At 41.5% G+C, this 27,749-nt stretch overlaps 1 protein-coding gene across 1 annotated transcript in view; it reads left to right on the top strand.

The window, feature by feature from the left end:
* Positions 1-27,749, top strand: part of LOC130130477 (receptor-type tyrosine-protein phosphatase delta) — a 118,301-nt gene that overhangs the window by 48,384 nt on the left and 42,168 nt on the right. Inside the window, exons 4-20 of the mRNA XM_056300186.1 lie at positions 445-633; positions 1,913-1,921; positions 2,770-2,787; positions 4,799-4,909; positions 6,418-6,429; positions 9,770-10,039; positions 12,806-13,387; positions 13,935-14,080; positions 14,354-14,498; positions 18,021-18,326; positions 19,302-19,495; positions 20,831-20,857; positions 22,104-22,221; positions 23,217-23,804; positions 24,262-24,362; positions 25,365-25,621; positions 26,616-26,709. Coding sequence (XP_056156161.1) covers positions 445-633; positions 1,913-1,921; positions 2,770-2,787; positions 4,799-4,909; positions 6,418-6,429; positions 9,770-10,039; positions 12,806-13,387; positions 13,935-14,080; positions 14,354-14,498; positions 18,021-18,326; positions 19,302-19,495; positions 20,831-20,857; positions 22,104-22,221; positions 23,217-23,804; positions 24,262-24,362; positions 25,365-25,621; positions 26,616-26,709 — 3,167 coding nt within the window. The remainder of the gene's footprint in view (positions 1-444; positions 634-1,912; positions 1,922-2,769; positions 2,788-4,798; positions 4,910-6,417; positions 6,430-9,769; positions 10,040-12,805; positions 13,388-13,934; positions 14,081-14,353; positions 14,499-18,020; positions 18,327-19,301; positions 19,496-20,830; positions 20,858-22,103; positions 22,222-23,216; positions 23,805-24,261; positions 24,363-25,364; positions 25,622-26,615; positions 26,710-27,749) is intronic.

Here is a 27,749-nt window from a genome sequence, read left to right as displayed (position 1 = left end):
GCGAAACTCCTCACTGTCAGGTGAAAAGAAGCAGCTGGCGACTCCACATGTATCGGAGGAGGCATGTGGTAGTCTGCAGCCCTCGCCAGATTGACAGAGGGGGTGGAGCAGCGGCCAGGGTGGCTCAGAGGAGTGGGGTAATTGGCCAAGTGCAATTAGGGAGAAAAAGCGGGGAGGGGGGCGGGGGGTTAAAAAAAGGGAAACTAACGAAAGCAGAGGCCTATTTTCCTCTGATTCCTCTCCTTTGGTGCCATTGCCTTCCTGCACACACCTCTATGTACCTGTATGTTATCTCCCATAGGCAATGGCCCTTCGAAAAAGCTCTGTCCCATGTATGAAATGACAAATAAAGTGTTCCTGATTCCTCATCTGCTCGACAAACGTGGATTCGAGGAGGAGCTACTCGATTTGACCTCTGCTGTGGTGTTTTCCTTTTATTTGCAGAGGATCAGCTGCCCCCTGGTTTCCCCACTATAGACATGGGCCCCCAGTTGAAAGTGGTGGAGCGAACACGCACCGCCACTATGCTCTGTGCCGCCAGCGGCAACCCCGACCCAGACATTTCCTGGTTCAAGGATTTCCTCCCAGTCAACACCACCAGCAACATCGGACGCATTAAGCAGCTCAGATCAGGTAGGGTTTCTCCGCCTCCGCAGGAGTTACAAAAACCAGGAGTCTCCTTTGTGTCTCCTCCCCATGTAGTCCCCCCACCCCCGGTTCTCTCATCCTCTTCTTCCTGTCCTGCCTTAACTTCCTGTTGGCTTTGATTTTGTAGGTAATGACATTGTTCCTTCTCCCTCCTCTCGTCCACTCTCTATACATGTATGTAGTCTTGGTGTGTCGTCTATACGTCTGCCCCCCCCCCTTGTCTTCCAGTGTTATCACGGGCTGTCGGGTTTGTCCCTCTCTATGTGTTTGTCCTGGCTTCGTCCCGACTTCCTCATTGCTCACTGCTGTGACTTAACAATGAGTTTTTTTACTTCTTTTCTTTTCTTTTCTTGTTATGGTTTGATGTTAATTTCTTTCCCGCTGCCACGGTGCAGTGATTCTTTTTTGGATCCATTCTCTTCATTTCTGCCGTCTTTCTTTTTTTTTTTCTTTATTAATATTCAACATTCAGCTTCATTCAGAATTTGCAAGAAAGCACACGTGACTTACCATCAGTTGGTTAGAAAGGAAAACGTGCAGAATAAGAAGTGCTAATAGAACAGTGGATAAACAAGCTTGAATAGAGCGATAATATAATATAATATTTGTTCTTTGTGCATTGTTTCATAATTTATTTTCAAAAGAGGGATCCTTAACTTGGTTTTTGCTATTTATAACAACTTTTTTTTTCCATTATGAAAATATCCCAGAGTCTAACTAGCCACAGTAGTGTGTAAACCTCCATAAAGCTCTTCTCTGACCCTTAAGTCTTTGACTCTTACCCCTGCTTCTCTGTGTAGGTCACAGCTTTCACTTTCATTTGCCTGCGACATACCTAAATATCCCCATTCCCTTATTACTATGAGTGTGATATCGATATCTCTTTAGCAGTAGATTATTACTTTTTTGTTTCGATAGCGTTACAGTAATGGTACCCCGCGGCCTCGGGTGCCAGCTAGAAGCAAGCTGCTAATGTTTGCACAACGACTACTAAAACCTTCAAGTCTTCTGTGTTTGACCACCTGTCTTCCCAGATCTCACAGTTGTCCTTTGTTAAACCGTCTTGTTAACCTTACCTTTTTTTGCCTTGTTTTCAACAGAGCTGTGTAGAATTGACCCTTTATTTTTTTAATTTTTTTTTTAATGTGCGACATTGACACATGTAGAGTTGATGAAGCATTAACCAAACCTTGTTAACTAAACTTAAGGAATATAATCATATTCTTATACTGTCTTTCTTCTCTCCGTATTTTTAAATCTACAGAATCCTTTGGTAAGTGCTTAGTTCTGAAGCACACATCACCCCCCACTAATTTCCATGTTTCCAACAACTATTAAAATGCATGGCATGCATTTTACTAACAGTTAGTATATGGTCACAGGGTTTTGCTGCTAGGGGCACACACACACACACTCACTCTCACACACACACACACACACACACACACACACACACACACACACACACACACTTCACCCACAGTGTTCTACCGATACCAGCCACAGTGGTACTCTTTTTATAACGGACATTATGACCAAACCTCAGCAGAGTATTTGTCATATCTTGACCTGGGTTGTAGAAACTTTTTTGATTTGTTCTCACGTGTTTGATACTCACTCACTTACCCGCATACTCACTTACTCAATCCTTTAACACCTGCACCGTAGGTATGAACATTTTTTTTGAGAGTTTTGGAGAGGTCACCAGCTTCGCATAGCTCAGGTCAAGCTAAAGGGTCTCAGGTCTCTGACTAAAAGAAAGAAAAAAAAAGTTCTCCTCTCCCTCTCATAGGCAAAGTCTTGAGAGTCTTTCCCCCGCAATAGCTGATCCTCAGAAGCCATTGCCACTCTCTAAATGGCACCTCCCCTGTGGCACATCAATGTACAAGTTCTTCTATCTGACCTATGATTTTCCTATGATGAATCCTGTCTTTTTTTGCCAATAGCATACAGAAAACATTTTCCCGCTCTTTCTCTCTCTCCTTTCTCTTTCCTCTAGTAACTTTATTTACGTGCCCTGTTAAATCTAATTTGATTCTTCTTCCAAAGCCCCCAGCCTCTATCTTCTCGTACTAATGCTTCTTCTTTCTAATCTTATTTGCATTCATATTATCCACCCAGGTGGTACACCAATAAGAGGTAAGAGTGCTGAACTGACGTTCACAGAATGAAAATAAAACAAATTCATTCTTGCTGTCCGCCCATCCATTCACCTGAATCGCCTCCATTTTTGTCCCGTTTGCCGATTTCCAAATCCCATTTCGTTCATATAGACCTTCCTTCTTATTTGTCCTGTTTCGTTGACCAAATTTGTATTCCATTTTTATGTCCATGCTTTATTTATTTTGTGTTCTTGTTTCAAGAGCCTCTTTAACTCAGTTGTGATATGCTTGCCCTGGCTCAAATAAGCATATCCAATGACAATTATTTTTTTAAAACTATTTTTCCGTTCATTTTGTTTTCTTTCTAGCCATAGCGAATCATTTGTCCCTCTTTTTGTCCAACTAAAACAACCAAGCATTTTTCCCCCTTAGCTGTTCTTGTTCAGCACTAAAAATATGCAGATGCTGTGGAATCACGCAGGCATGCTGAAGACAACATTGCCTTTCCTCTGCTTTTTTCTCCCAAAGAATTCTTTCTAACTTTGCAAACTATTTTTTTTTTAATTTCTTCTATTTGCTTTCCTCTCCTGTACCTTCTACAAAAAAGCCCAAACAACTACTTTTTTGATAAAGTTTCTACGGTGCTTTTTTTCTCTTTCACCTATTTTTTCTTACTTTTCTTGGGTTTGGAGACAATTTTACTTTTTGACTTTTTTTTTTTCTTCAGGGTTTGGGGGAAGGCTTACAGTAGAGTCTGGCGAGGACCTGATTGGCTGATTTTTGCCGTGTGACGGAGTTGGAGAGTTGTTGATGCATACAGCCATTTTTCCTCGGGTCACATGACACCACACTGCTGATCCCATTGGTGGATTTTTATGGGTGTCTTTTGTAGCTTTGACAAGCTAAAGCAGTGGTTGGTTGCCTTCTTGTCGGCTCAGGCCAATATTTTGAATTTTGTCTTCTAATACAATTACATTTTATTTTTCAGCTAAGGGTTGTCAGAAGGTTGTAAGTTGTGCCGACATACATTTCTTGCTATTTGGGAAGATTTGCATGTCAAAAACTTTTGTTACAGAGGGTTACATATTGGTTCTACATTATATGATACTTTATTTAATATTTTTCCACATATGTGAGCAGCATTTTTCTACTTTTTTTTTGTATGTGCTGCACTTTTTTTTAAAGTAACTTCACCAAGATGAAGTCCGCAAATTATTCTATTAGATGAAAATTATACTGTGATTGAATATGCTAAAATTCATACCTAAATTTCTTTTTTTCCAATTGTCTTCCCTTGTTATGCTGCTTTCTTATATTGTAAACCTCTTTTGTTTGATCCATGCTTCCCTGAAGCAGTATCACTCATCCCCATATTGACCAGTCCAGTGACATGTTGTATAACACAGGGCTTGCCCCTATTCCTCAAAAGTTAAATTATATCAATATATGTATATATTTATATATATTTTTTTACATTGGCTTTAAGATGAGTGCCTTGTAATATATATTCAGGAATTTTTCTCCCCTCTTCTGAGGTCATCAGCCAGGCAAATATATAACAGGCAAAAGTGAACAAGTTTTTTTTGCGAATGACGTTTTTGCTAATTTCCCCTTATATTATTACCATAGACCTTTAAACAGGAATGATGGCCATTTAACTCTTCACATATAAGGCTATGGTAATGATGGTCGGGGGGCTTTAATGGTAGAGCTTTTCCAAATGTGCCGTTTACAGTTACAGGAAGTCATACATATAAGCACTTGATATGAGGCAAAAAAAAAAAACTCAGTTATACAATGGAATTAGCAATGTTGAATTCACTCAGTTGGTGAGAGTTGTTCAAACATTTGTCATGCAACTTTCTTTAAACGGTCCAACTGCTGAGGCTTGAAGTGGGCAAAGCAAAGGCTAGAAATCCATGGATTGATGTTGGCCCCGTTAAAGGCGAAGCAGGACCGTTCCTTTTTTGTTTCTGCTTTGGAAACCTGATAGGAATAGGAGAGTTTTAACCAGCTGTTCCCGTTGCCCGTTTGTCATTCCCAACCAGGCGCCCTCCAGATTGAGCACAGCGAGGAATCTGACCAGGGGAAGTATGAATGTGTGGCGACCAACAATGATGGAACCCGCTACTCTGCCCCGGCCAATCTATATGTCAGAGGTAGGAAGCAATGATCACAAATACCGGCCCACGTTTCATAAAGTGGAAAAAAAAGATGTGCAGAGCTTTCAAAATAATTGATTACTGTAAATGATGTACTATAACTGGTGAGATGTGGTCATGATGTCAAGGAAAAGGTCTTGCGTGGCCGTATCTCATGAGGCAATTGTAAGTATGTTTTTTTGGCACCTAACTTACCTGCACTGATATGAACCTATGTACTCCGCTGTGTGTTTTCTGTACATTTATTTTGATTATCCCGACTCTGACTCCGATGACTTGACTGCTTGCTGTGTTTACCTACTAACTGGCCACCAATTCTGACCGTTGGCAGTGAAAAGGGTAGATAGTCCCCCTCCACAGGTCCTATTGTTTTGTTTTTTTCTCCCCAGCAATGAGCAATTCCTCTCCGATATTTCATTTATTTCCTCTTTTATTTTTCTCCTTGTGAGCAACATTGAAAATTACACATTAAGGCTCCTTCAGTCCAAATAATCTTTAAAGAATGTTCAAATTGGTTTAACTTCCGCTCCAACCTAGAATATACTTATCATGCTAATTAGAGTATGTACAACCTATTTTAATTAAACTTTTATATACTTTCTGTTGGCTAGTTCCAGGAAATAAAAAGTTTCAATGTATAATATATATATATATATTCCAGTTAGTCAAGTAAATCCTTTATGAGACAGTACATTACATATATATCTATATTTATCTATCTATCTATCTACATTTATCTATATCTATACATATAATGGAGTTGTTCTTGCAGGCAGAATAACAGTAGTGGTTTACTTTCAGTGACAGTCTTTATTATTAAACTTGATATGATCTTTCGCTACTTCGGTGTGTCTTTGCTATGTACATACGGTAAAAGTCAACTTGTCAGGCTTATTGCAATAAATGCTGTTATCATCCTATATTTTTACCAGCAGCTATACCACCATGAAGGATTTATATAATGCTGTTTTTCTTACTCTTTAATACCACGTTGCTTTCATTCAAATGTATACCAATAAATGCCTATGTAGAATATTTTGTGACACAAAATTTGAAGCTTTGATTTGTAATGCTGTTCAGTCTTATGGTTAGCATTTATAGTTATAAACAAAAATTAAACAACAAAATAATATCTGGTGCATGCAAAAAACATTACATTCAAAATAATAAATTAGTATCTTGCAATGAAATAATTACTGATTGCATAAAATAGAGCTTAAATGATGGTTAGCTAACCACATGACTGTAACGGAATTAATTGTCAAACAATAAATATTCTCTATGATTAAAACTGTTTTAACCCTGTTATGCCAGGCTTGTGAAAAGCAAATGGTGCTTGGGAGATGTTGGGCTCCCAGCACTTTTGAGCAGAACGTCCTTCAGATTGTTTTCAAGTAGCATTTGAACACCTTGAACATGGCCTTTTTACTCTCTCTGTGTTTCCCTTGTTTTTTCTCCTTTCCTCGTTTCATTTTGTTCTGCATCAAAACCCCTACATCCCTCAGAGCTTCGAGAAGGTTGGTCTGTTTTTACTTTTTCACCATGTCACAAAGCAGAAATAACAAACGTTCATATTCCTCACCACAAAAAAACATGGCACTCTGAAAGGATTCAAATGAGATGAACGTAGATGCACTCCCTGAGCTTTTTCTTTTTTTTTTTGTCCAATTTATTTATTTTTTCAATCTATATTGATATCATTTACGTTGTCGGTACAGACAAGTATTGTTGTTCATGTCTCCATCGAGAATGCCCCACGGTCTTTTTGCCAGAATGCTTGACTGTCCAAAAAAAGTGGTGCATGTTTAAGCGGACTTTTGCATCCTTAAGGCTTGGTGGGAGGGAAGATATTTGCATTGTTGGGAGGCGCTATTTGCATGGTCACCTGTTTATGCGTGAGCTAGCTATCCCCTTCCCCCAACCCTTGCCCCATCCCTTCTTCCTTTGTCAGTGTTCCTGCTTGGTTACTCGGACCAACGTGTCAACAAAGTGATAAACATTGGTAGAGCAAGAGGAGTGTTCTCTGTCACTGTAGGCTAAAGGCATCAAAACCTGCTTTTCCGCGCTGAGGCCTGGCCACTTCAGAAGGCTTTATCCGAATCCCTCTGCACAGTCGTCTTATGAACACTTGGCTTGAAATGTCTCCGATCCCCAATTAAGCTTCTCGGAGGAAAATCATGTTAAAAACAAAGTCCGCCCCTTTAATCGGCACCGAAATCAAGGACTGGGCTGCAAATTTACCCTCACAAGAGATTATGCGCTTCCTCTGACAAGGATGTTTCAACCCACACAGTCATGAAAGAATGATGTGCTATATATGCCGTATTATCCACAAGACTTGACAAATGTAATGATATTCAAATGAGCAGGATAACATTATGTCTGTGGGGAGTGCTCTCAAACTGAATATTAATTAAATATTATGCGAGAGAAAAAGTTGTATTAAATAATGCAAGCAGTTCCCCTAGATTTCCTCTCCAGGGAGGTACAATCTGCTCAGCTCAATGTGCTGCATGAAATGGTGGTAGCCTTCAGCAAGCCCGATGCTATGTTGTATTCAGAAGCACGCACAGCTGGTGTTACACTGTTTTTAGGACACATCATCACATCATACGGTAATGCTTTACATTAAGAGCATTTAATAAGTGTAATAAGGCATTTATAAGTCCTTATAAAATGCTTATAAACATCAAAAATATTATTATAAAAAAATGATTATTAAATTAAAATTATTATCAAAAAATATCAAATTTGGGGTCTGCGGTGGTGTAGCGGTCTAAGCATCGGCTTTGTGTCGATGCAGTTGCCCACTGGGGACCGGGGTTCGTGCCCCGGTCTCGTCAGATCCGACTATGGCCGGACTCGATGAAGCAGCAATAATTGGCAATGCTGTCTTCGGGAGGGGGGGCGGAGTCGGCTTGTGTTCGTTACGTGAATGCGTCTCTGTGTGTGTCGGAAAAAGCAGTGGTTCGGCCTGGAGTCGCCTTGTCACGAAAGTGGGGAGGCGTCTCCTTCGAGACTGCCGGCCGGAGAGATGCAGTTGGCGAACTAATGCAGTACGAGGGTGGGTGTTTGAATTAAAATAGGGATCGATTGGCCACTAAATTGGGAGAAAAGGAAAAGAAAAAAAATATCAAATTTATATTATTAAATTTATCAATTAATTATTATTATTACATTTATATTATAAAAATTAGCAAAAAAATATTAAATGATTATTATTATCAAAAAAAGACACGCATGTTAGGGTTAATACTACTGTCTGTGCCCTTGATCGAGGCATGGCAAGACGAACTAGAGTTGGTCCCCGGGTGCTGCACGGCGGCTGCCCACTGCTGCTAGCTACACAGCTAGGATGGGTTCAATGCAGAGTGTAATTTCCCCCACGGGGATTAATGAAGTATCTCAAAATAAAAATAAAAAACTACTACTCCTACTAACTCTTACTACAAGCACTTAATGTAAAGCGTTACCCATCATACAAATGCATGTCATTGGTCATTGTAGTTATGAAATGTGGAGCACACCAGAAAAGTAGCTTTGACCAGAATTATTTTTTTGAAATTCTCTCTATAACATGTTCCATCATTCCTCGTTAGTATCACCAAACAATCTCATCCATGCCGCTGGGAACAGGAACAAGTGCCCTTCAAATAATTCCCCGAGACAGTATTACGCTTTCGAGTACCTCAAGTATCCATGTGAAGTTTTGTAAGCAGTAACACTGACTTAAATCCTGTAATTATGATCCGCCAGAAACTCCACAATACCCTGCTAGGTATTCCCTCTCTTCCCTGTCTGAGCCTTTCAGTTGTCTACAATATCTTGTTTTATGCAATGCTTTTTGTATTTCAGTTCTGATGATTTTTTTTTTGTAATTGTTGTTGATGTCCTTTTTCTTGACCTTCTCTCCCATGACGATGTTGCACTCCCTCGAATCTGTCCTATGGCAATTTAATTTTGTTCTGTCTCAGGAACGCTGTCTTGTAATAGTCCTCTGCGTTGACGTCTTTGTAACCAAACGCAGTCTTGACATTATTTTAACATTCGGTTATATACCTCTTTTTATGTTGTGCTCCCCTTTATTTTCCCCCCCTGCAGCCCTTCTCCCACTGACTCCCCTAACATGGTTGCCTTGCAAAACCTGCTATGTTCTCATGTGCATGATGAGAGACCTTCCCTGCCCTCCACAGGCCTCCAATCTGTCCATGTGCATTGGGGATGTTACACATTTTGGTGTAAATTGATTTTCGATTTTATTTTTCTCAATATGTCATCTTCGAACATGATGATCTTGGAATGTTTGTCCACCGTAGGATCACAAAATAAAAAATATTTCACATATTTGGTTTCCCAGGAGTATCTATGTTCATGTGATGTGACAATGTGATACGGCACATTACTTCACATCAGCTGGAAGTACACAGCATAAAAAGTTGTTCTTGTAAACACAACTCTGAAATGCTGCCATTCCTCCAGTTCTCTTGTGATGTCTATTTACCTGTACCAATGGTGACACAGTATTTGTGCATGGTGTTTGTGTTGGTGTTTGCCAGTTCATCAGTCAAATTTAAAAGGCTTGGACCAAATGTGTATGAATGTATAAATAGGTTTGTTTTTTGTTGTTGTTGTTTTTGTTCAATTCTCCCATCAAACAGTCAGAAATGTGTGAAACAGATTTCATTAGCCATGCTAAGGATGATCAGCGATCGCTCTGTAAATGTTTTGGTTAGAGGCTATGAGTGGTAAAGAGGCTGTGAATCATAATTGAAGTCTCTTCTCAGCCATTGTGGGAATCTCGCAACTGTTTCTATTCATTTTTTGTTTTTGTCTTACACTACGCTTTGTCTTCCCCAGTACGCCGGGTGCCCCCGAGATTTTCTATCCCGCCCACAGACAACGAGATCATGCCGGGTGGAAGTGTCAATATCACGTGTGTTGCAGTGGGTTCTCCCATGCCGTATGTGAAGTGGATGCTCGGGGCTGAAGATCTTACCCCTGAGGATGACATGCCCATCGGACGCAACGTCTTGGAGCTCACGGACGTCCGCCAGTCCGCCAACTACACCTGTGTGGCCATGTCAACCCTGGGGGTGATCGAGGCTGTGGCACAGATAACAGTAAAAGGTAATTCTGTAATATAAAAGTGTTCAGTAAATGAATTAAAAAATTTTAAAGACCCCATCCAGTGGATGATTACCCTTCGATTCATCCCCTTTCTGCCACAAATGGCTTTTTTCTTTGTCTGTCCCCGGTGACATTTGTGTCTCAGAAACTACATTGACTGGCGAGAAATGCTGATTCACATTCTCAGCAAGCGTTGTGCAAATAACACAGCTTTAAAATGCCATTTCATGCATATGCAAAGTCGATTTTCATAGAATAGAAATGGCAGCTAAAGTTACAGTGGTAAAGTTAGGGTAGGTAGGGGTTGGTGAGGCTGCCATACAACAGGTTTAATCTCATGGTTTCTTAGAGGGCGTCTGTGGCGACCCTCCTCTCAACCTTGGATTCAAAACGACTAAGAACTTTCAGTCCTGAAGTGTCTGGTGATGGCAAGGATACATCACTTACCATCTCACATACTGTTTCCTCCCTAAATAACACATTTTGTATAAAAGCTTTCAGTGCATGAATATTTATTTATTTATCCTCCCCCATTTTACATGGCCAATTACCCCACTTGTCCGAGCCATCCCAGTCACTGCTCTACCCCCTCTGCTGATCCGGGGAGGGCTGCAGACTACCACATGCCTCCTCCGATACATGCGGAGTCGCCAGCCACTTCTTTTCACCTGACAGTGAGGAGTTTCACCAGGTGGATGTAGCACATGAGACGATCACGCTATTCCTCCCAGTTCCCCCTCCTCCCCGAACAGGCACCCCGACCGACCAGAGGAGGCGCTAGTGCAGCGAGCAGGGCACATACCCACATCTGGCTTCCCACCCGCAGACACGGCCAATTGTGTCTGTAGGGACGCCCGACCAAGCTGGGGGTAACACGGGTTATTTGAACCGGCGATCCCCGTGTTGGTAGGCAATGGAATCGGATGCCCCTGAATATTTGTATTTTATCATACTTAAAGTAGCAGAATTGTCTTAGAACATAAAACATTTACTACTTTATTTCTGCAGGTCGGAGTCTTTAAATTGGACCTTACATTACACAGTTAAAGACTAACTGAAGGGATGCACTCCATGTAAAGTGGTTTGATTTTTTTTTTTTTGATTCATGTCTGTAGGTAAAAATATCCATTCCAATCAATAACCACACGGTAAAGAGAAAACTTTCCAAAGGAGAATGGCTGGAAGTGCTTTAATAGATTAAAAGACTGACGATATTTAACTCCCTGCTACAATAAATCATCTGCAGAAGATTCCTTAAAGCTTTAGACAAGCCCTGGCACAGGGCTTCACTGCGTTAGATGTCATGTTGAGAATATAGTGAAGTGCTTATCTCCCAGCAGGAGAGAGGGGATGGGGGCTCTGAGATGCAGTGAGCGTTGTTTGGTGTCCTCCATAGGCACAGTATTTATCTGAGCGTAATCATATCTGTGCCATAGCAAACCAGAGAGATATCCCAAGATTGGTGTCCCCCTGTGCACGTGGACACAAGCAGAGGAATCATGCACAGACATAACTCCCTTTGTTTTTGTTAGACATAACACAACAATATTAGTCACAATATAACAGTGCCTGGCAGCCAGCTCTCCCAGCAGCCCACTTAAGATAGCATATAAAGACGATCTATTGCCCTGATATCTTTCTCCATGTGCCACTGGTGTGCGGGAATTAAAGCTATAAATTTACCTGTTAAATTATTTAAGAGATAAACAGTGGGAAAACCCCAGATTAACAGCGGTGCAGAGTGTTGTTGGCTGTTTTACTTGGGAGGAACTCAAGCCTTTAATCTCGTATCGCATTTGTTCATATACAGCTACTTTGCACCAGTGTCATATGCCACAGGGAGAAGGAACAATAAGACTTTTTAGAGTCAACTTTAAAGCCATAAAGCCAGCCAAAGCCAGGGAATATCTACAATTTAAGAGTCTGATAAGTACATATAAAGTTACTCTCAAGTTCAATACTGGATGGTATGTTGATGTTCCTATTGTGAGCCTAATTCAGTAAATCAAACTATATGGAAACAAAGACACATAGTGTCATAGATGTGAAACACAACTGTTGTGTGACTTTTTTGTGAACAGAATGTTATGTGATCATTGTCTTAAGTTTGTTGCTAGAAATAGACCTACTGCATTTTCAATCATAGCTCATGTTACATACTATTTACATCCTATTTTGACTGGATGCCTGTCACTGACATTGTGAAATTGATGCTTTTGCACTGGTTCAACAGATGTAAAGTTGGCTCTTCTGAAGCATGTTTTTTTTTTTCGGCTAACCAACAACCCAGAACAGCCAGCTGACACATCAGAAACATTTAAAAGCTTTTACCAAAAGATGGATTTGTTTGAGCACATTAAAAGGTGTAGAGCCCATCTTACTTACATCTCTTTCGATGGATTTTCTGTGAACTCCTACCTGGAGTGAAAACCACATTGACAATACCAAGTGACAGAATATGAGGGGGAGGCAAAGAGAGGAAGAGTGGTTGGGGTGCAGAAATTTTTTTATTTTGCCGATTTTCTTACCGATGAGGATTATAATGTTAATCAAAATAACATTATTAGCTGTACACAGGTGGAACAGCTACGCATTAGATTAAATGTCAATTTGTAAGTCAGACGTCAGGTTCATGAGGTGCTTCACCAAGAAAAGAAAAAAAAATCAAACTCAGTAGAAAATGAATGTCTAATGAGAAACATCAGTTTGTCTTATATTTTGTATGTATAGTGCCCATTCATACTAATTTCAAATCTGTTATCACAGCATTGCCTAAAGCTCCTGGCGTTCCTGTGGTGACGGAGCGCACAGCCACCAGCATCACATTGACCTGGGACTCTGGCAACCCTGAGCCGGTGTCCTACTACATCATTCAACACAAGTCCAAGTACTCCGAAGACTCCTACAAGGAAATCGACGGCGTTGCCACCACGCGCTACAGCGTCGGCGGCTTGAGCCCTTATTCTGACTATGAGTTTCGGGTGGTGGCTGTGAACAACATTGGGCGAGGGCCACCCAGCGAGAGCATCGAGGCCAAGACAGCGGAGCAGGCACCAAGCACGGCGCCGAGGCAGGTCAGAGGTCGTATGCTGAGTGCCACCACCGCTGTCATCCACTGGGACGAACCAGAGGAGGCCAATGGGCAAATCATGGGATACCGGGTGTACTACACCATGGATTCCAACCAGCACGTCAACCTCTGGGAAAAGCAGATTGTTCGGGGGTCAAACTTCCTTACCATCCAGGGCCTCATCCCAAATAAGACCTACTATATCAAGGTTCTGGCTTATACCTCTGTGGGTGATGGACCCCTCTCTCCTGACCTTCAGATCATTGCTAAGACGGGAGGTGAGAAATGTTTGGGAGTTTATTCGTTTTTTTGTTCAGTTTTGTTTTTTCGCCCAAAACTGAAAAATGAAATTGACTGTGTTTGAGTTCAACAAATTCACCCTTACGAGGTAAATTCTCAAACCTCACAATTTAAGTGGTGTGTCGAGATGTTTTCCACTGGTTTTTTTTTCAATCACCCATCTGTAATTAGTCAATTAGAATCAAATAGATTAATCAATAACTGAGGTTGTAAACAAACTTGTACTCTCTCCAGGCTTTTATCTGACACCTTTCATTTGTCATTCTTAAAGACTAAAAAGGTGTATGTCAGTAATATAGTAAGTAATATAGTAAGTAATATAGTTTACTTTCTGTGAAGAATTCACACATGTATATTCAGGAGGAAAGAACCCTACAATCTGTGCCTGCGTTGTAATGGAATTATGTTGTGTCCACATTAGCAATAGCGCTAGCCACACAGAGGCATCTGTGAAGGTATGGCTGGAATGATGATGACTAGTGCAAGCTGTAGAGTAATGAATTCATCATTGCATTCCACCTGCAGTTCCCTCGCAGCCGACCGATTTCAAAGGAGAAGCAAAATCGGAAACAAGCATACTACTGTCATGGGTTGCACCGGCACAAACAGGACAGGACAACCAAATCACAGGATATGAGCTTTTGTACAAGAAGAGGGATGACAAAGACGAGGTAACACTGTCTTTTACTTCTGTATTATCTGTCTTGTCTCGATTAGATGGTAGCTGCATGATAGACGCCCCAGATGCTTTGATCTCATCTGTCATTCACAGAAATGCGATATTAAAAGACAGACGAAAACGTGATCATGTAAATCTTAACAATTTTGAATCAAACATAAACATCGAATAAGAATTATTTTTTTATTTGAAAGGTGGAGTTTCTCTTGTGAAAATGTTTTATAACTGTAGTAAATGGGAGACAACTGTGAAACTCTCTTCACAGAATCGAGTCAGCTTCGAACCAACCACCACATACCTCCTGAAGGACTTGAAGCCCTTCACTACCTATACTTTCCAGCTAGCTGCCCGTAGTAAACATGGAGTTGGCGCTTACACAAATGAGATATCTGCCGAGACGCCACAAACACGTAGGTCCTCTTCCTTATCTGATCTTTCTAAATACGGAGAACTGAGGTTGAAACTATTAATGAAAAACTGAGGAGCCTCCATTTTCAACCGCATTCCTGATTCTATCTGCTGTGCGATGCAGTGATGAAAAAGACAAGGTCTGGATAACCAAAAAAAAAAAAAACCTGAAGGATATTTTTAAGATGGGATAGTGCTTTTGAAAATGGAGCCGAACAAAAATTTGGTATATTAAAAGAGTAAATCTGAAGTCTTCCTGACCATGCCCTGTTCCGCTTTGAAAAGGCTGCATGGAAAGTGTACTCCTGGGCATTCCTGTGAAGTCAGAAGACAAGGTTACAGAAATGTCTCCTCCCTTCCACCTTTGTTGTGCAAAAACACTCTTGACTCAAGCAAATAATTGAACCTTGAATTATTCATGCGAGTTCCCATGTCTGCTTTATCCAACTGTCTTTCATGTTATTAGTGAAAAGGCATACAAGTTCCTTCAGAAAGTATTCACCCCCCCCCGAACTTCTTCATATTGTGCTCCAGCTACACCTCCAAATGTTAATGCAATTAAATATTTTTTCTCCTTTCACTAACACAGTCAATCCAGCACATTGATGAAGCAAAACATATTGCTTATTCAAGAATATTTGTTTTTCCAAAAAATTGAAAGACACATTTCTCATATAGAAAAGCATTCCTTTTCCCCCAACAGAGCCACTGCTTTGTACACACACCTATTTCAGCTATTGCAGGTATGAATCTTCTCAGATATATCTGACCAGCTAGTTTTTGGAAATTCTGCCCATTCCGCCATGGAAATTTATTACATTTTTGGCAAATTAGATGAAGAGCATTGGTGGACTGCAATTTTCAGGTCATACCCTAGATTTTAAATTGGATTTTAAGTCTGGGGCTTTGCATAGGCCACTCCAAAAATATCAACCTTGTTAATGTTAGTAGTTTTTCTTGTCTCCTTTGGATAATGTCCTGTTGGAATATGACTCTCCAGCCCTGAATGCAGACCTCCTGCTGACTGAAACTGGTTCTTGTCAAGGATTTACCTGTATTTTACTCCATCTAGCTTGCCGTTGATGACGACAAGCTTTCTAATCTCCCCCGATGATGCTGTCACCACCATTTTCAACAGTAGGGATGGTGTTTGCTGGGTGTTGGGCTCAGTTCAGTTTGCACCAAACACAGCACTTTGCTTTTGGGCCAAAGAGCTCAACTTTAATCTCATCAGTTCAAAACCACAAAAAAAAAAAAAATTCTAGAGTTTGACATTTGGCCTCTAGCAAACACCAGAAGTGGCAGAAGATTTAGGATGTGGCTTTCCTCTAGCCACTTGCAAAGAGGTTGAATCTGAAGTGCTGAAGAAATTGATCATCTCTGGACAGTGAGACAGCTTGAACTTGGTCATGTCTAGGTTGTGATGTATTTATTTTTTTTCCCGATTTTGTTACAATGGGCTTGGAAGTGCTCCTAGAGGAACGTTCAAAGCTTCTCCACTCTTTTTATAGCTTTCTCTGAATTTCCACAGGCAGCTTCTGAGTTGTCACGATAGCAAGACAAATCTGATCTGCTATTAGTTATATTTATAATGCAATCATTTAATTGAATATAGGTGGATTCAAAATCAAAATAGGTAGACCTTCATTAACAAATTTAGTGTGATCTCTCCATAAAATTGAAAGCGTCTTGCACAATTTAATTAATACAAGGGGAATTAATACTTACCAGTTCTCGAAATTGTCAGGTTCTCATATTTTGAGATAGTAATGAAGATTTTGTAGCGTGCAGGTGGGAATCGAACTTGGGTTCCCTGCACCACAGGCGACTGCGCTAACCAGTCAACTAAAGGGTCCGACGCGTTAGCCAAGGGCTAGCGAGTCTACACATCCTTGATCTCACACTGTTACACTACCCCCTTCCTTTGGGAAGCGCGTCCCCACACTTCTGCATACCAGCTCCCCCTCACGCTTCTGAGCGCATATGCATCCCACCGCTGCCACCAAATGTAGTACATATTCAGGGAGTAGGCAGGAATCGGACCTGGGTTCCCCGCACCACGGGTGACTGCACTAACCAGTCCACTAAAGGGTCCAACCCGTTAGCCAAGGGCTAGTGAGTCTACACATCCGTGATTGTACACTGTTACATATCTGGAGTAGAAAACATGCCATTTAAATGCATTTCAATTTGACTTTGCAATAAAGCAAGACATATGTGATCAGTGGAGGTGAATACTTTCTGAAGCCACTGTGGTTAGCCTATAGTAAAACTTTGTCTTGTGACATCACATGACACCCAAAAAGAAGCAAACAAGCATATCAAAACTGAGCTTTCTATGTAATATAATACCGTCACAGTCTACTTATCATGAGGTCAAGTTATTCTTTCCCATTTTCATTCTATAGTGGGCACCAAAGTTTACCTCGTAGAATCAACGATAAACCCCAAAACACATGAAATGACGATATCATAGAAAGCTCAAAGCAAGCACTGTGTCTGAAGTTAGGAACATTTCTGAGTCACAGACCTCAGGTTTGTCCAACAGACAGAAACTGGAAGATGTGTGTTATGGATTAAGAAAGAAAAGCAAATGCAGCAAACCCAAATCTTGTTCTGATCAGGACTCAGAGGAGAATCCCGTAGAAATCAAAACGAAATGAAAAACACTGTAACCTTCCGAAGCTTTTTGACGTCTGAAATAAATCTGAGGTCTCTGAAAGACAAGGGCAGAGAGCCAGGTAGGTATGAACGTTCAATCTCTGTCCTGATGTAAGTTTTCAGAGGCAAATGAAGTACACTTAAAAAGGAAAAAAAAGATGAACATGCATGCAAACATTCTCAGAAACTAATAAATCAGTCATGTCTCCTTGGAAAGTTCTGTTGTACAATCAGGCTTTTACCTCAAACCAACAGGCTTCGGAAAGGTTGGTGACCAATACAACATTTTCTACTTAGAACTAGTTGAAGCATCAACCTTTATATTTTTGGATTGATGGTAACTGCTTGCAAAAGTTATAGTAGTTATGACCAATTTTAATTTGGATTTGTAATTATTTAGCTTAGAACTTATGATACTTGTGATACCAGTTTAGGGAGTCAAAATATTTAGACTAATAATGACAGAATATTAGGATTTTTTTTGAGCAATTATTTATTTTTCAAAGGTAGTTTGCATAATGTATAGCTGTCCTTTCACACATCAGTCTCATTCACACGCCATCAGTATGCATAATTTTGTGTTGATGTCTGCTTTTTTGTTTTCTCATCATTTGTGATATTTCACAAACTTAAAATACCATTAATTTGCCATCATGAGTCCTTCGTGCATTGTCCTCATTTTGTGTTATTTTTTATTTCCCTTTTCTTTTCCTTTGTTTTGGAAATTTGTCCCATCATCATCCCAATCAAAACCAAAACTGTGAAATTCACAAAAAAAAAAAAAACAACCAAAACCAACTCAATGAATGGCCCAATCAAACAAAATCCTCTGCCTCCTACTCGAAATCCAATCAACCAATCAGAGCCCTCCGGCCCGCCTCAGGATGTCAAGTGCTATAGCCCCAGCTCCACCAACATTCTGGTAAGTTGGCGGCCACCCCCGACGGAGCTACAAAACGGGATCATAACAAAATATACAGTGCAGTATGGCGCCATCGAAGGAGAGGATACTACCACTCGTCAAATCCCCAACATCCCTCCGGAAAACTCTCAGTACCTTTTGGAAAACTTGGAAAAATGGACGGAATACCGTGTGACGGTAACTGCTCACACAGATGTCGGAGCAGGACCAGAGAGCTTGCCCCAGCTCGTCCGCACAGAGGAGGATGGTATGTGTTCGACCAAAGCACCGCCCCATCTGAAAATCCAGCCCACCCCGTTAACCCCACCCTCTTCAAATACTAAAACATTTAATAGCCTCGCCTCACATCTTCAAATCCTTTCTTTCTAACCCCTTTCGCCTGCTTCTACTATGACTGATGCCACTTAACACTTTTTAGCCCGGTTTTCTAACTTGGATCGTGCATTTTTCTTTTTTTCTTTTTTTGTTTTTGTTTTTGCTCAAATAAACTGACACAGTTTTTACATTTTTATGATTTTTTTTTCTTCTTTTCTTAAATCTGGCCTTTTTTCCATGCCAGTCAATTTCAGCACATGGTATGGCATTGTATCTTGCAGGCCTCCAACTTCCAATCCCAGCTGTCATTACTTTTTTTTTCTTTTTTTTTTAAACCCAGTGCTTTTTTAATGACATTTTTTGCATTTTATCGGAACTTAACAAAGTTCTGGACAGCGGGAAGAACACAAGGTGAAAGGAATTTTAGTTGAAGGCCATTTTTGGTATTTTTCTCCCTTTACATGGTGTATTTATATACATTTTTAATCATTTTTTACTCGCTTCATAGCCAAAATTCTTGCCGTGCTTCAAACATTTGAAGCATCACTCCCTTTGGCTCCACTTTTCTATTTTGACAAAACACATTTTTATTCCATGTTTTGAAACTCCACTCTTCCCATTTTTAATGTTTCCAGATTAGGTCAGGTGTCAGACCTATTTTTGGCATTGTTCTTTTTTCTTTTTTCTTTTTTTTCTTTTTTCTTGCCATTGTTGAAATATTGATGTCATACGGTGCTTGTGGCAGTTGGTTGCACTTTTGTCGAATTTTTTTTCCACCCCAGCGTTTTGCTGCATGGGTTTGGCCAGGATTAAAAAAAACAACAAAAAAAAACAACAACAACAGGGCGCCAAGGGGGTTCTCTATAATCTTGACCTCTTTCTTTCTTATCCCATGGTGTTCCTCCAGTTCCCAGCGGGCCACCTCGTAAAGTTGAGGTGGAGGCTGTCAACTCCTCATCAATTAAAGTGATCTGGCGCTCTCCGATGCCCACCAAGCAGCACGGTCAGATCCGAGGGTACCAGGTGCACTATGTCAGGATGGTTAATGGGGAGCCCACAGGACAGCCAGTCATCAAGGACATCTTGATCGATGATGCTCAGGTAAAGCAGCCTCCTCAGCCAGCCAGCTCATTTCTCACAAACATCCACACAAAAACTATCTGTCTCTTTCTCCGTTTCTAACCTCTTTCTCTCTCTTCCTCTGTGCTTCTAACCTTCACAAAAGTGTGACGCAAAGTCCACAGAGGAGTCGTTCATTTGGAGATGGAATAAAGACTGCTCTTTTATAACAGCTGCTCTCATAAAACCCACTTGTTAGAAACCAACAAACGGGGTGTCTGTGTGGTGTAGCGGTCTATTCCGTTGCCTACCAACACGAGATCGCCGGTTTGAATCCCCGTGTTACCTCCGGCTTGGTCGGGCATGCCTACAGACACAATTGGCCATGTCTGCGGGTGGGACGCTGGATGTGGCTATGTGTCCTGGTCGCTGCAGTAGCACCTCCTCTGGTCGGTCAGGGCGCCTGTTCAGGAGGGAGGGGGAACTGGGGGGGGATAGCGTGATCCTCCCACGTGCTACGTCCCCCTGGGGAAACTCCTCACTGTCAGGTGAAAAGAAGTGGCTGGCGACTCCACATGTATCGGAGGAGGCATGTAGTAGTCTGCAGCCCTCCTTGGATCAGCAGAGGGGGTGGAACAGTGACCGGGACGGCTCGAAAGAGTGGGGTAATGGGCCGGATACAATTAGGGAGAAAAAGGGGGGGTAACACTTTCTATGAAGCTTGCATCTATAATGCCCTGTAAGCGTCTATAATGCCCTATTAAGTGTAGTTATAAGTGATTGTAAGATTCATTATTACCATGTATACGCCCTCACAACACCTCATAACCACCTTTATGACACATTATGTCACTTTAAAACGAAATTATGCAATATAAATATAATATAATCATCATTAGCCTGTTTAGCCTGTCAAATGTCATAATGCATCATGGCCAACTTGTTTTGCTGAAGTTTTGTAGAGATGCATATGACACTTCAGTGCTATTTCACAGTCTTCAGCCATAGCCGTTAGTCATTGTAATACACATTATAGGAAAGTATGGGCGTTCTAGATGCAAGAGATGCTTATAGGGCGTTATAGATGCTTATAGGGTGTTATAGATGCAAGCTTCATAGAAAGTGTTACAAAAAAAGAAACCAACAAATGAAGCATTAATTATATCTTGGATTATAAGTATTCAGATTTTACAAGGTGCACATGTGTACACATATCACTTTATACATGTGATTGTCCTTTCCATTGTTTTGATAGTTATTTACTGATGAAACATTTTCTAGAACAGACTGTTGCTTTTTTTCTTCTCTATCGACTGGTCTCTGTAGTAAGCCTAATTTCTTTTTCCTCTCTTTTTTATATTCCTGTATGGTATTCAGTGGGAATATGATGATTCAACCGAACACGTGAGTAGAAAGCTCCATACATACACTCGTGGCTTCTGCATGGACTGCATGTATCTTCTCTTATGTCTGTTCAAGACCACATTTCAAACAACATACTGAGGCTCAGTTTACTTTTTAACTACAGATGGAATGTGTTGACTTACGCTATTCAAAGAGAATCAGAACTCGCCATGACCACCACATTTCAGAGGTTAACCTTAAATTGTTGAAATTAATTGGCGTGATTAAGGGTCAACCAAACATTCTTTGTCATTACTTGATAATTTGCTTCTTTTTTTATCTGTGGTTGTTAGATTAACAACTCCCACATTGACAACCATCCACATTTACTGCAGTATAGTCACGAGTTTTCCGTAATCCATAAAAAAAACAAAAAAACGTATTTTTCCTTTTTAAGACAACAGGGCTGAACAATATTGAAAAGATTAAACAACACTGAGATATTTTCTTTTGCCGTCTGTATTGATGTATTAAAGAATAAAAAGGAATTATATAATTTCGCCAGACATATGCAGCTTTCAACTTTCAAAGGTCAGTTCGCAAGGAATTTATCACTCCAGCAATGATTAGGATGATTTTAGAGGGGGAAGGAAGGCAGCCGTCTGAGAAGTCATTAAATCACACTGAACGCTAGAATATTTTTCTTCAACAGTAGTCATAAAAAGTGGCCCTTGCTAGATTTCATTTTCAGTCGCCTCACAGCAAGAAGGTCCTGGTTCGAACCCCGGGGTTGTCCAACTTTGGGGGTCGTCCCAGGTCGTCCTGTGTGTGGAGTTTGCATGTTCTCCCCGTGTCTGCGTGGGTTTCCTCCGGGTGCTCCGGTTTCCTCCCACAGCCCAAAGACACGTAGGTCAGGTGACCCGGCCGTACTAAATTGTCCCTAGGTGTGAATGTGTGTGTGTCAGCCCTGTGATGGACTGGCGGCCTGTCCAGGGTGTTTCCCCACCTTCCGCCCAATGATTGTTGGGATAGGCTCCAGCATCCCCGCGACCCTAATTAGGGTAAGCGGCTTGGAAGATAGATGACTGTTGAATCCAATATCCAATTTTCCTTCCATCGCATTCTTTGCAATGTCACTATCGCACATGTGTTGAATGCAATGTTGACTGTTGAACAATATGTGATTCAGCCCTATAAGACAATCATGCTGACCTTGTAACTCAAGCCTATTGGGCAATCTTCTTGCCTGTACAGCTGCAAATGATCATCTGGGTGTCCTGTGACCAAATGTATGTTTCATCCACAGGAAATGATCATCACAGAGCTGCAGGCTGAGACCACATATTCAGTTACAGTCGCCGCCTATACGACAAAAGGTGATGGGGCTCGTAGCAGGCCCAAGCCAATCACCACCACTGGCGCAGGTAACAAAACTGTCACTGCTGTCAAATCTCCCAACAGTCCTCTGCTAATGCACTTTGTGGTCCTCTGAAAAACTGCCTCATCTAAAGTTGTAAAAGTACACCCACTGGAGAAAAAAAGTTAGGAAACGCTTTGCTCCTGTGTCTGGGTAGGACAGTATGACTGCAGCTACTTCCCGACTGAATTGTGACAGTGTCAATGAAATGATCACAGGGGTTGAGAAAATATAGAAAAATTATCTGGGGAAAAGAAGAATATCAAAGAGATAAAGGGAACCAGGGGTCTTTATTATTATTATTATTATTATTATTTCTTATTTGCTTTGTTTCACAGAACCACACTCACTATTTAGAAATCCTTGGGTGAATATGTAGTTTAGTTTTTTTTTTCTTTCCAATCTGTCTGAAATGTTGGTATGGTATCTGCCTGCAAGTGTGAAGACAGAATGTGTGAGATGGAGACAGACTGAGACAGGTAGACAGATATGGATAGTAGATAAAGACAGAGACAAAAATGAGCTGGTGTGCTAGTTGAACATATTATAGAAGTTTGTGATTTTTTTTGTTAGATATAAAAAACAAAAATGGTATCTGCCATTTTTGGTGAGGGGCAGTATACTAACAGTAATAATATACTGTTCAACTGCGATGAAAGTAGTACAACAAAAGAGCAAAGAATCCCAAAACATTACATTGCTTTTTTTTTTACATTTACTTGTAAAATGTTTTAGTCTTAATTTTCTTGCAAAAATACAAACTGCTGCATGAGTAGCAAACTTTTAAGTAAAATTCAGTGCACATGTATTGCTTCCTTTCTTGATACCATGGCGTGTATTACTCTGCATATATGGCAAGCTCATTTGCATGTGCATACTTCATTCTTTATATTTAATGAATTGTGGCATTGTATGCCATAAAGCACTTTGTGATAGCATTTCAGCAGCAATGTTTCACGTATTTATACCAATTTGTTCCTTTCTCAATTGCTATTGTCCCAGTTCCTGATAAACCTGGACTCATGGTCAGTACTACCAACATGGGTACAGCTCTCCTCCAGTGGTACCCCCCAGCATTAACCCACGGCCCACTGCAAGGTTATCGGCTCCGTTTTGGCCGTAAAGACGTGGACCCACTGACTGTCATCGAGTTCCCTGAGCGCGAGAACCACTACACTACGAAAGAGATTCATAAGGGGGCCTCGTACACATTCCGGCTGTCAGCCCGCAACAAGGTGGGCTTCGGGGAAGAGATGGTCAAAGAGGTGACAACCAATGAGGATGTCCCAAGTGGTTACCCTCAGAGCATCACAGCTGAGGGCAGCACTACCACCACCATTCAGATTAGCTGGAAACCCCTTTTGCTGGCAGAGCGTAATGGCCATATTCTGAAATATGCTCTCCAGTACAAGGACATCAACAGCCCCCGCAGCCCCTCGGAGCTCTTCATCACTGCCCCAGAGTCAACCGTCATCTTGGACGGCCTCAAGCCAGATACCACTTATGATATCAAAATGTGCGCCTTCACCAGCGAGGGCTCCGGCCCCTATAGCCCAAGTGTCCAATTCAGGACACAGCCTTTGGATCAAGGTAGGACCATTCCCAAAAACCCTCTTTGCCCCACCTCCTCTAAACTCAACTTCTTCCCCTACATGACCCTTTCCAACAACTGCAGCCTATGCAAGCCTGGCAGAAGCTGAAAGAGTATGGGATCACCCTAATGAGTTGGTATAAAACATCTATTTGTCCTGTCCTCACTCTCCTCACCCTAACAATGATATAAAAAAAAGAAAGAAAGAAACTTGGAGTAAGTATATAGTCCATTGTTGTGTTGTCAGCCAAGCAAAGGTCAGTCATTAATCTTAAGAGGAGCTGTTGGTGAGAAGGTAAGAGGGTTGTGTTTGAGTAAGTCCGCCGTGATTCTGATTCATGCTGGTTTTGAGGGGAAGCCTATCCAGGTAAGCGCTGATCTGGAGCCATTATTGGTAGGTAAATTTAACAGGATGTTAGTTTTGTGTCTAAATCATCTGCTCCCCCTTTCTTTTAGCAGTGTTTGCAAAAAATTTCCACGTGAAAGCTGCCATGAAGACGTCGGTGTTGCTCATGTGGGAAATCCCAGATAACTACAACCCTGCTCAACCCTTTACTGTGAGTATTGTCTCTTAGTTTCTAAGTGTGCAAATTGTATCTATGTTTGTCAAATGTGATGTACACAAAATGTAAAATACATATGCAAAGTACACTGTTGTTGCCATTAGCATCACTGTGCATGTGTTTTAATGTTCACAAATGGTGACAATAAAAGAAAATACAAAACACATACAAAATACACATACACAGTGTACAAAAACTGTGGGAGCTAGGAGCGTCCAGGTAGCATGGCAGTCTATTCCGTTGCCTACCAACACGGTGATCTCCGGTTCAAATCCCCATGTTACCTCCGGCTTGGTCGGGCGTCCCTGCAGACACAGTTGGCCGTGTCTGCAGGTGGGAAGCCGGATATGGGTATGTGTCCTGGTTGCTGCACTAGTGCCTCCTCTGGTCGGTCGGGGCACCTTTTCAGGGGGGACAGAGAACTGGGGGGAATAGCGTGATCCTCCCATGCACTACGTTCCCCTGGTGAACCTCCTCACTGTCAGGTGAAAAGAAGCGGAGGAGGTAGTCTGCAGCCCTCCGCGGATCGGCAGAGGGGGTGGAGCAGCGACCGGGACGGCTTGGAAGAGTGGGGTAATTGGCCGAGTACAATTGGGGAGAAAAAAAAGGGGGGGGGACGTGTAGGAGCTGAGTGTTAAATCTAATTCTGATCACTTACATGTAAGCAAATGTCCCTTTCGATACTTTCAGTCACTGGGATATTTAAAACAATATGTGCTCAATTTATTCGCTCCCGGTAAATATGGCCCGGCACACAGCGTTTTACATCTTTATCATAGTAGTAAAATCCATAGTAGCCAAAGACGATAAGGCAGGTAAGCACTGTTAGTTTGAAGAAGATAAGTTGTTGTAATTTTTTTAGCTATTGAAGTTGTATTATCTGTTTTGATGTCTTGGATGAACTTGGTCTGCCATAACATATCTGCTCGATATCTAATTCAAGCGTTTTTGTAATCTCTTGAATTGTAGCATTAACATTGCCTTGCTTGCACACAGATCCTCTACGATAATGGGCAGAGTGTGGAGGTGGATGGGAAGCTCGCCCAGAAGCTAATTACGGGTCTTCAACCTGAGACCCAGTACTCTTTCCTGCTGACCAACCGTGGGAACAGCGCTGGGGGTCTTCAGCATCGTGTGTCCACCAAGACAGCTCCAGACATCCTACGCACCAAACCCTATCTAATTGGCAAAACCAACTCTGATGGTATGGTGACTGTGGAGCTACCATCAGTGCAGACATCCGAGAAAGTCAGGTGAGTCGAGAATATTCAACGCTAATAAGAAGAGGTATACTCTGAATGCCAGCTTTAATCACTTAGTAGCTATTTAGCCTAATTTAATTAGACTTACAATTGTGTCTCCATAGTGCAGTCTAAGCTTTTATATGCTCACTAATATTGAATAAGTAATTGTTGTTGTGTTGACGTGAAAGACAATTTAACTTTCCAGCATTCTGCATCAACAACAGATCCTTCCATAATTTTAAATATTCTAATATGCGTTCCTCTGAATTTTCTTATCTACCTCAGTCTTCACACTTTTAGAGAAAAGAACTTCTTTGAGCCCAGTCCTCAGTGCTAAGCCCTTTAAAGTCTCTTATAGCCTTTTCAACAAAGCCCAGGGTTGTCAAAAGGCCAAGAAGCACACTCAATTGTAGGCTGAGGCTTCAAACCCATCTTGGGTTTTTTGATCTTGCTGGATGCACTTGGCTGTGTCTCTCCCATGCCAGGGCTTAAGCTAATTAGTCTCCCATTAGCCTGCCACTGTCTTCCTGGCTAATGCTAGCTAGGGTGATGCCCAGCCAGGAAGCCCAACAAAACTCTGGCAGAGGCCATTATCTCTCTTGCCGCCCTGATGGAGGGATGAAAATCCCACTAATTCCAACACAGAGGAGTCCTAATTAGCCCATGGGGGGCCTCAGCGAGGTGTAACAGTAGTGGCTGACTTCTCCGAACATGCCTCAATTAATTGGAGAACGTGAAGAAAATTGTCCTAAACGAGTGATAAGAAATAGCATAGCACGCTAATTCCAGTCATGCTTCCTGTTTCAAACATTTTTTTTTTTTTGGTAGCCAGTCTGCCCTCTCTAATAACAACAGACACTGTGCGAACCGAAACTGTGAACGCTAATCGTCAAGGTTTGTTTGTTTTCGTTAAAGCAACGGTGACCAGTGAACTTTGATGGGAATTAAATCTTCAACAGGAACTTTGCTTCTTTTTTTTTCCTTCCTCACTTCTTCCTCTTAGGGGATACTACATTGTGGTGGTGCCTCTGAAAAAGCAGCGTACTGGCAAGTTTCTGAAGCCCTGGGACAATCCTGATGAGATGAATTTGGAGGAGGTAGGTTCAACACAACAGTTGGCTGTGATGACTCAGATTAAATTACAAAAATCATCCCTTTTTATGCACTCGCACTGAGATTACTCATGTAGTTGGCTCAATAAATGGTGTGCATGTATCATACCATTTATTTTCCACAAATCTGAAATAAAGGAGATCAAGTGGCAGATGTTTCACCAAGCAGATAGGACGTTGGGGGGTGGGGGCAGGGGATGGGGCTCTCTGATTGATGCAAATAGCCTTAGAGAGCTTTGTTCATATGGAAATGAGAACATGAAGTAGCCATCAAGTGCACTGCAATTCAGCCCCCACTCCCACCTCCACCCCCACTCTCTGTCTGCGGTAATTACCTGAGTAGCTGCATCAGGCCTGCACGTCTCTCTTCAAACTGGGGAAAGCTTGGCCGCTGCTTGTGCACAAAGCACTTGACAACTTTTATATTTAGCTTGTCTAGATAATTCTAGAGCTCCTGTGCATTACGTGCATGCTGAAATGTGTCAGTGGATAATGGCTCTTGTAACTTTTAAGGAGGGTGAATTTTACATGGGCCGTATCCTTTCAGATTCAGACACTGACAGAAACTTTCAGACTGTTAATGGTCCTTCTCCAACTACATACATCATATACAGCACCTACAGAATCTTGTGTCCCCCCCTGATGCTCTTTGTACCGGTTGGAAATTCAGCATGGACTCAAGAGTGTAACCCCTCGTGGAACATATGTTTTATCTGAAAACTCTTGAGGTTATTGGAGATTTAAAATCGTTGCTTTTCTACTTTAGCACCCTATGCTGCTGACATCATAGATCAAATGTGCAGGGAAATAATGTCTCAAGGAGAATACCACACTGTCTCATCTGGCATTGGCTTTATAGCTCTTGCCTAGAGGCCCATGTCTGTAGCCTTGACCGATTGCCCAAAAGTCGCCCCTCTGTCAGAATTTATTTGTTTGTCAATATTGGCGCTCACCTTTTCCCAACTTTTCCCAAGGGCAGCTAGATTTAGCCGTGTTGACAGGAGAGATGATTGAAGACATTATCG

Source organism: Lampris incognitus, chromosome 20, assembly GCF_029633865.1.
Source record: "Lampris incognitus isolate fLamInc1 chromosome 20, fLamInc1.hap2, whole genome shotgun sequence".
NCBI classification, from domain to species: domain Eukaryota; kingdom Metazoa; phylum Chordata; class Actinopteri; order Lampriformes; family Lampridae; genus Lampris; species Lampris incognitus.
Note: the sequence above shows the minus strand (reverse complement) of the source record. Positions and strands in the feature narration are given on the sequence as shown.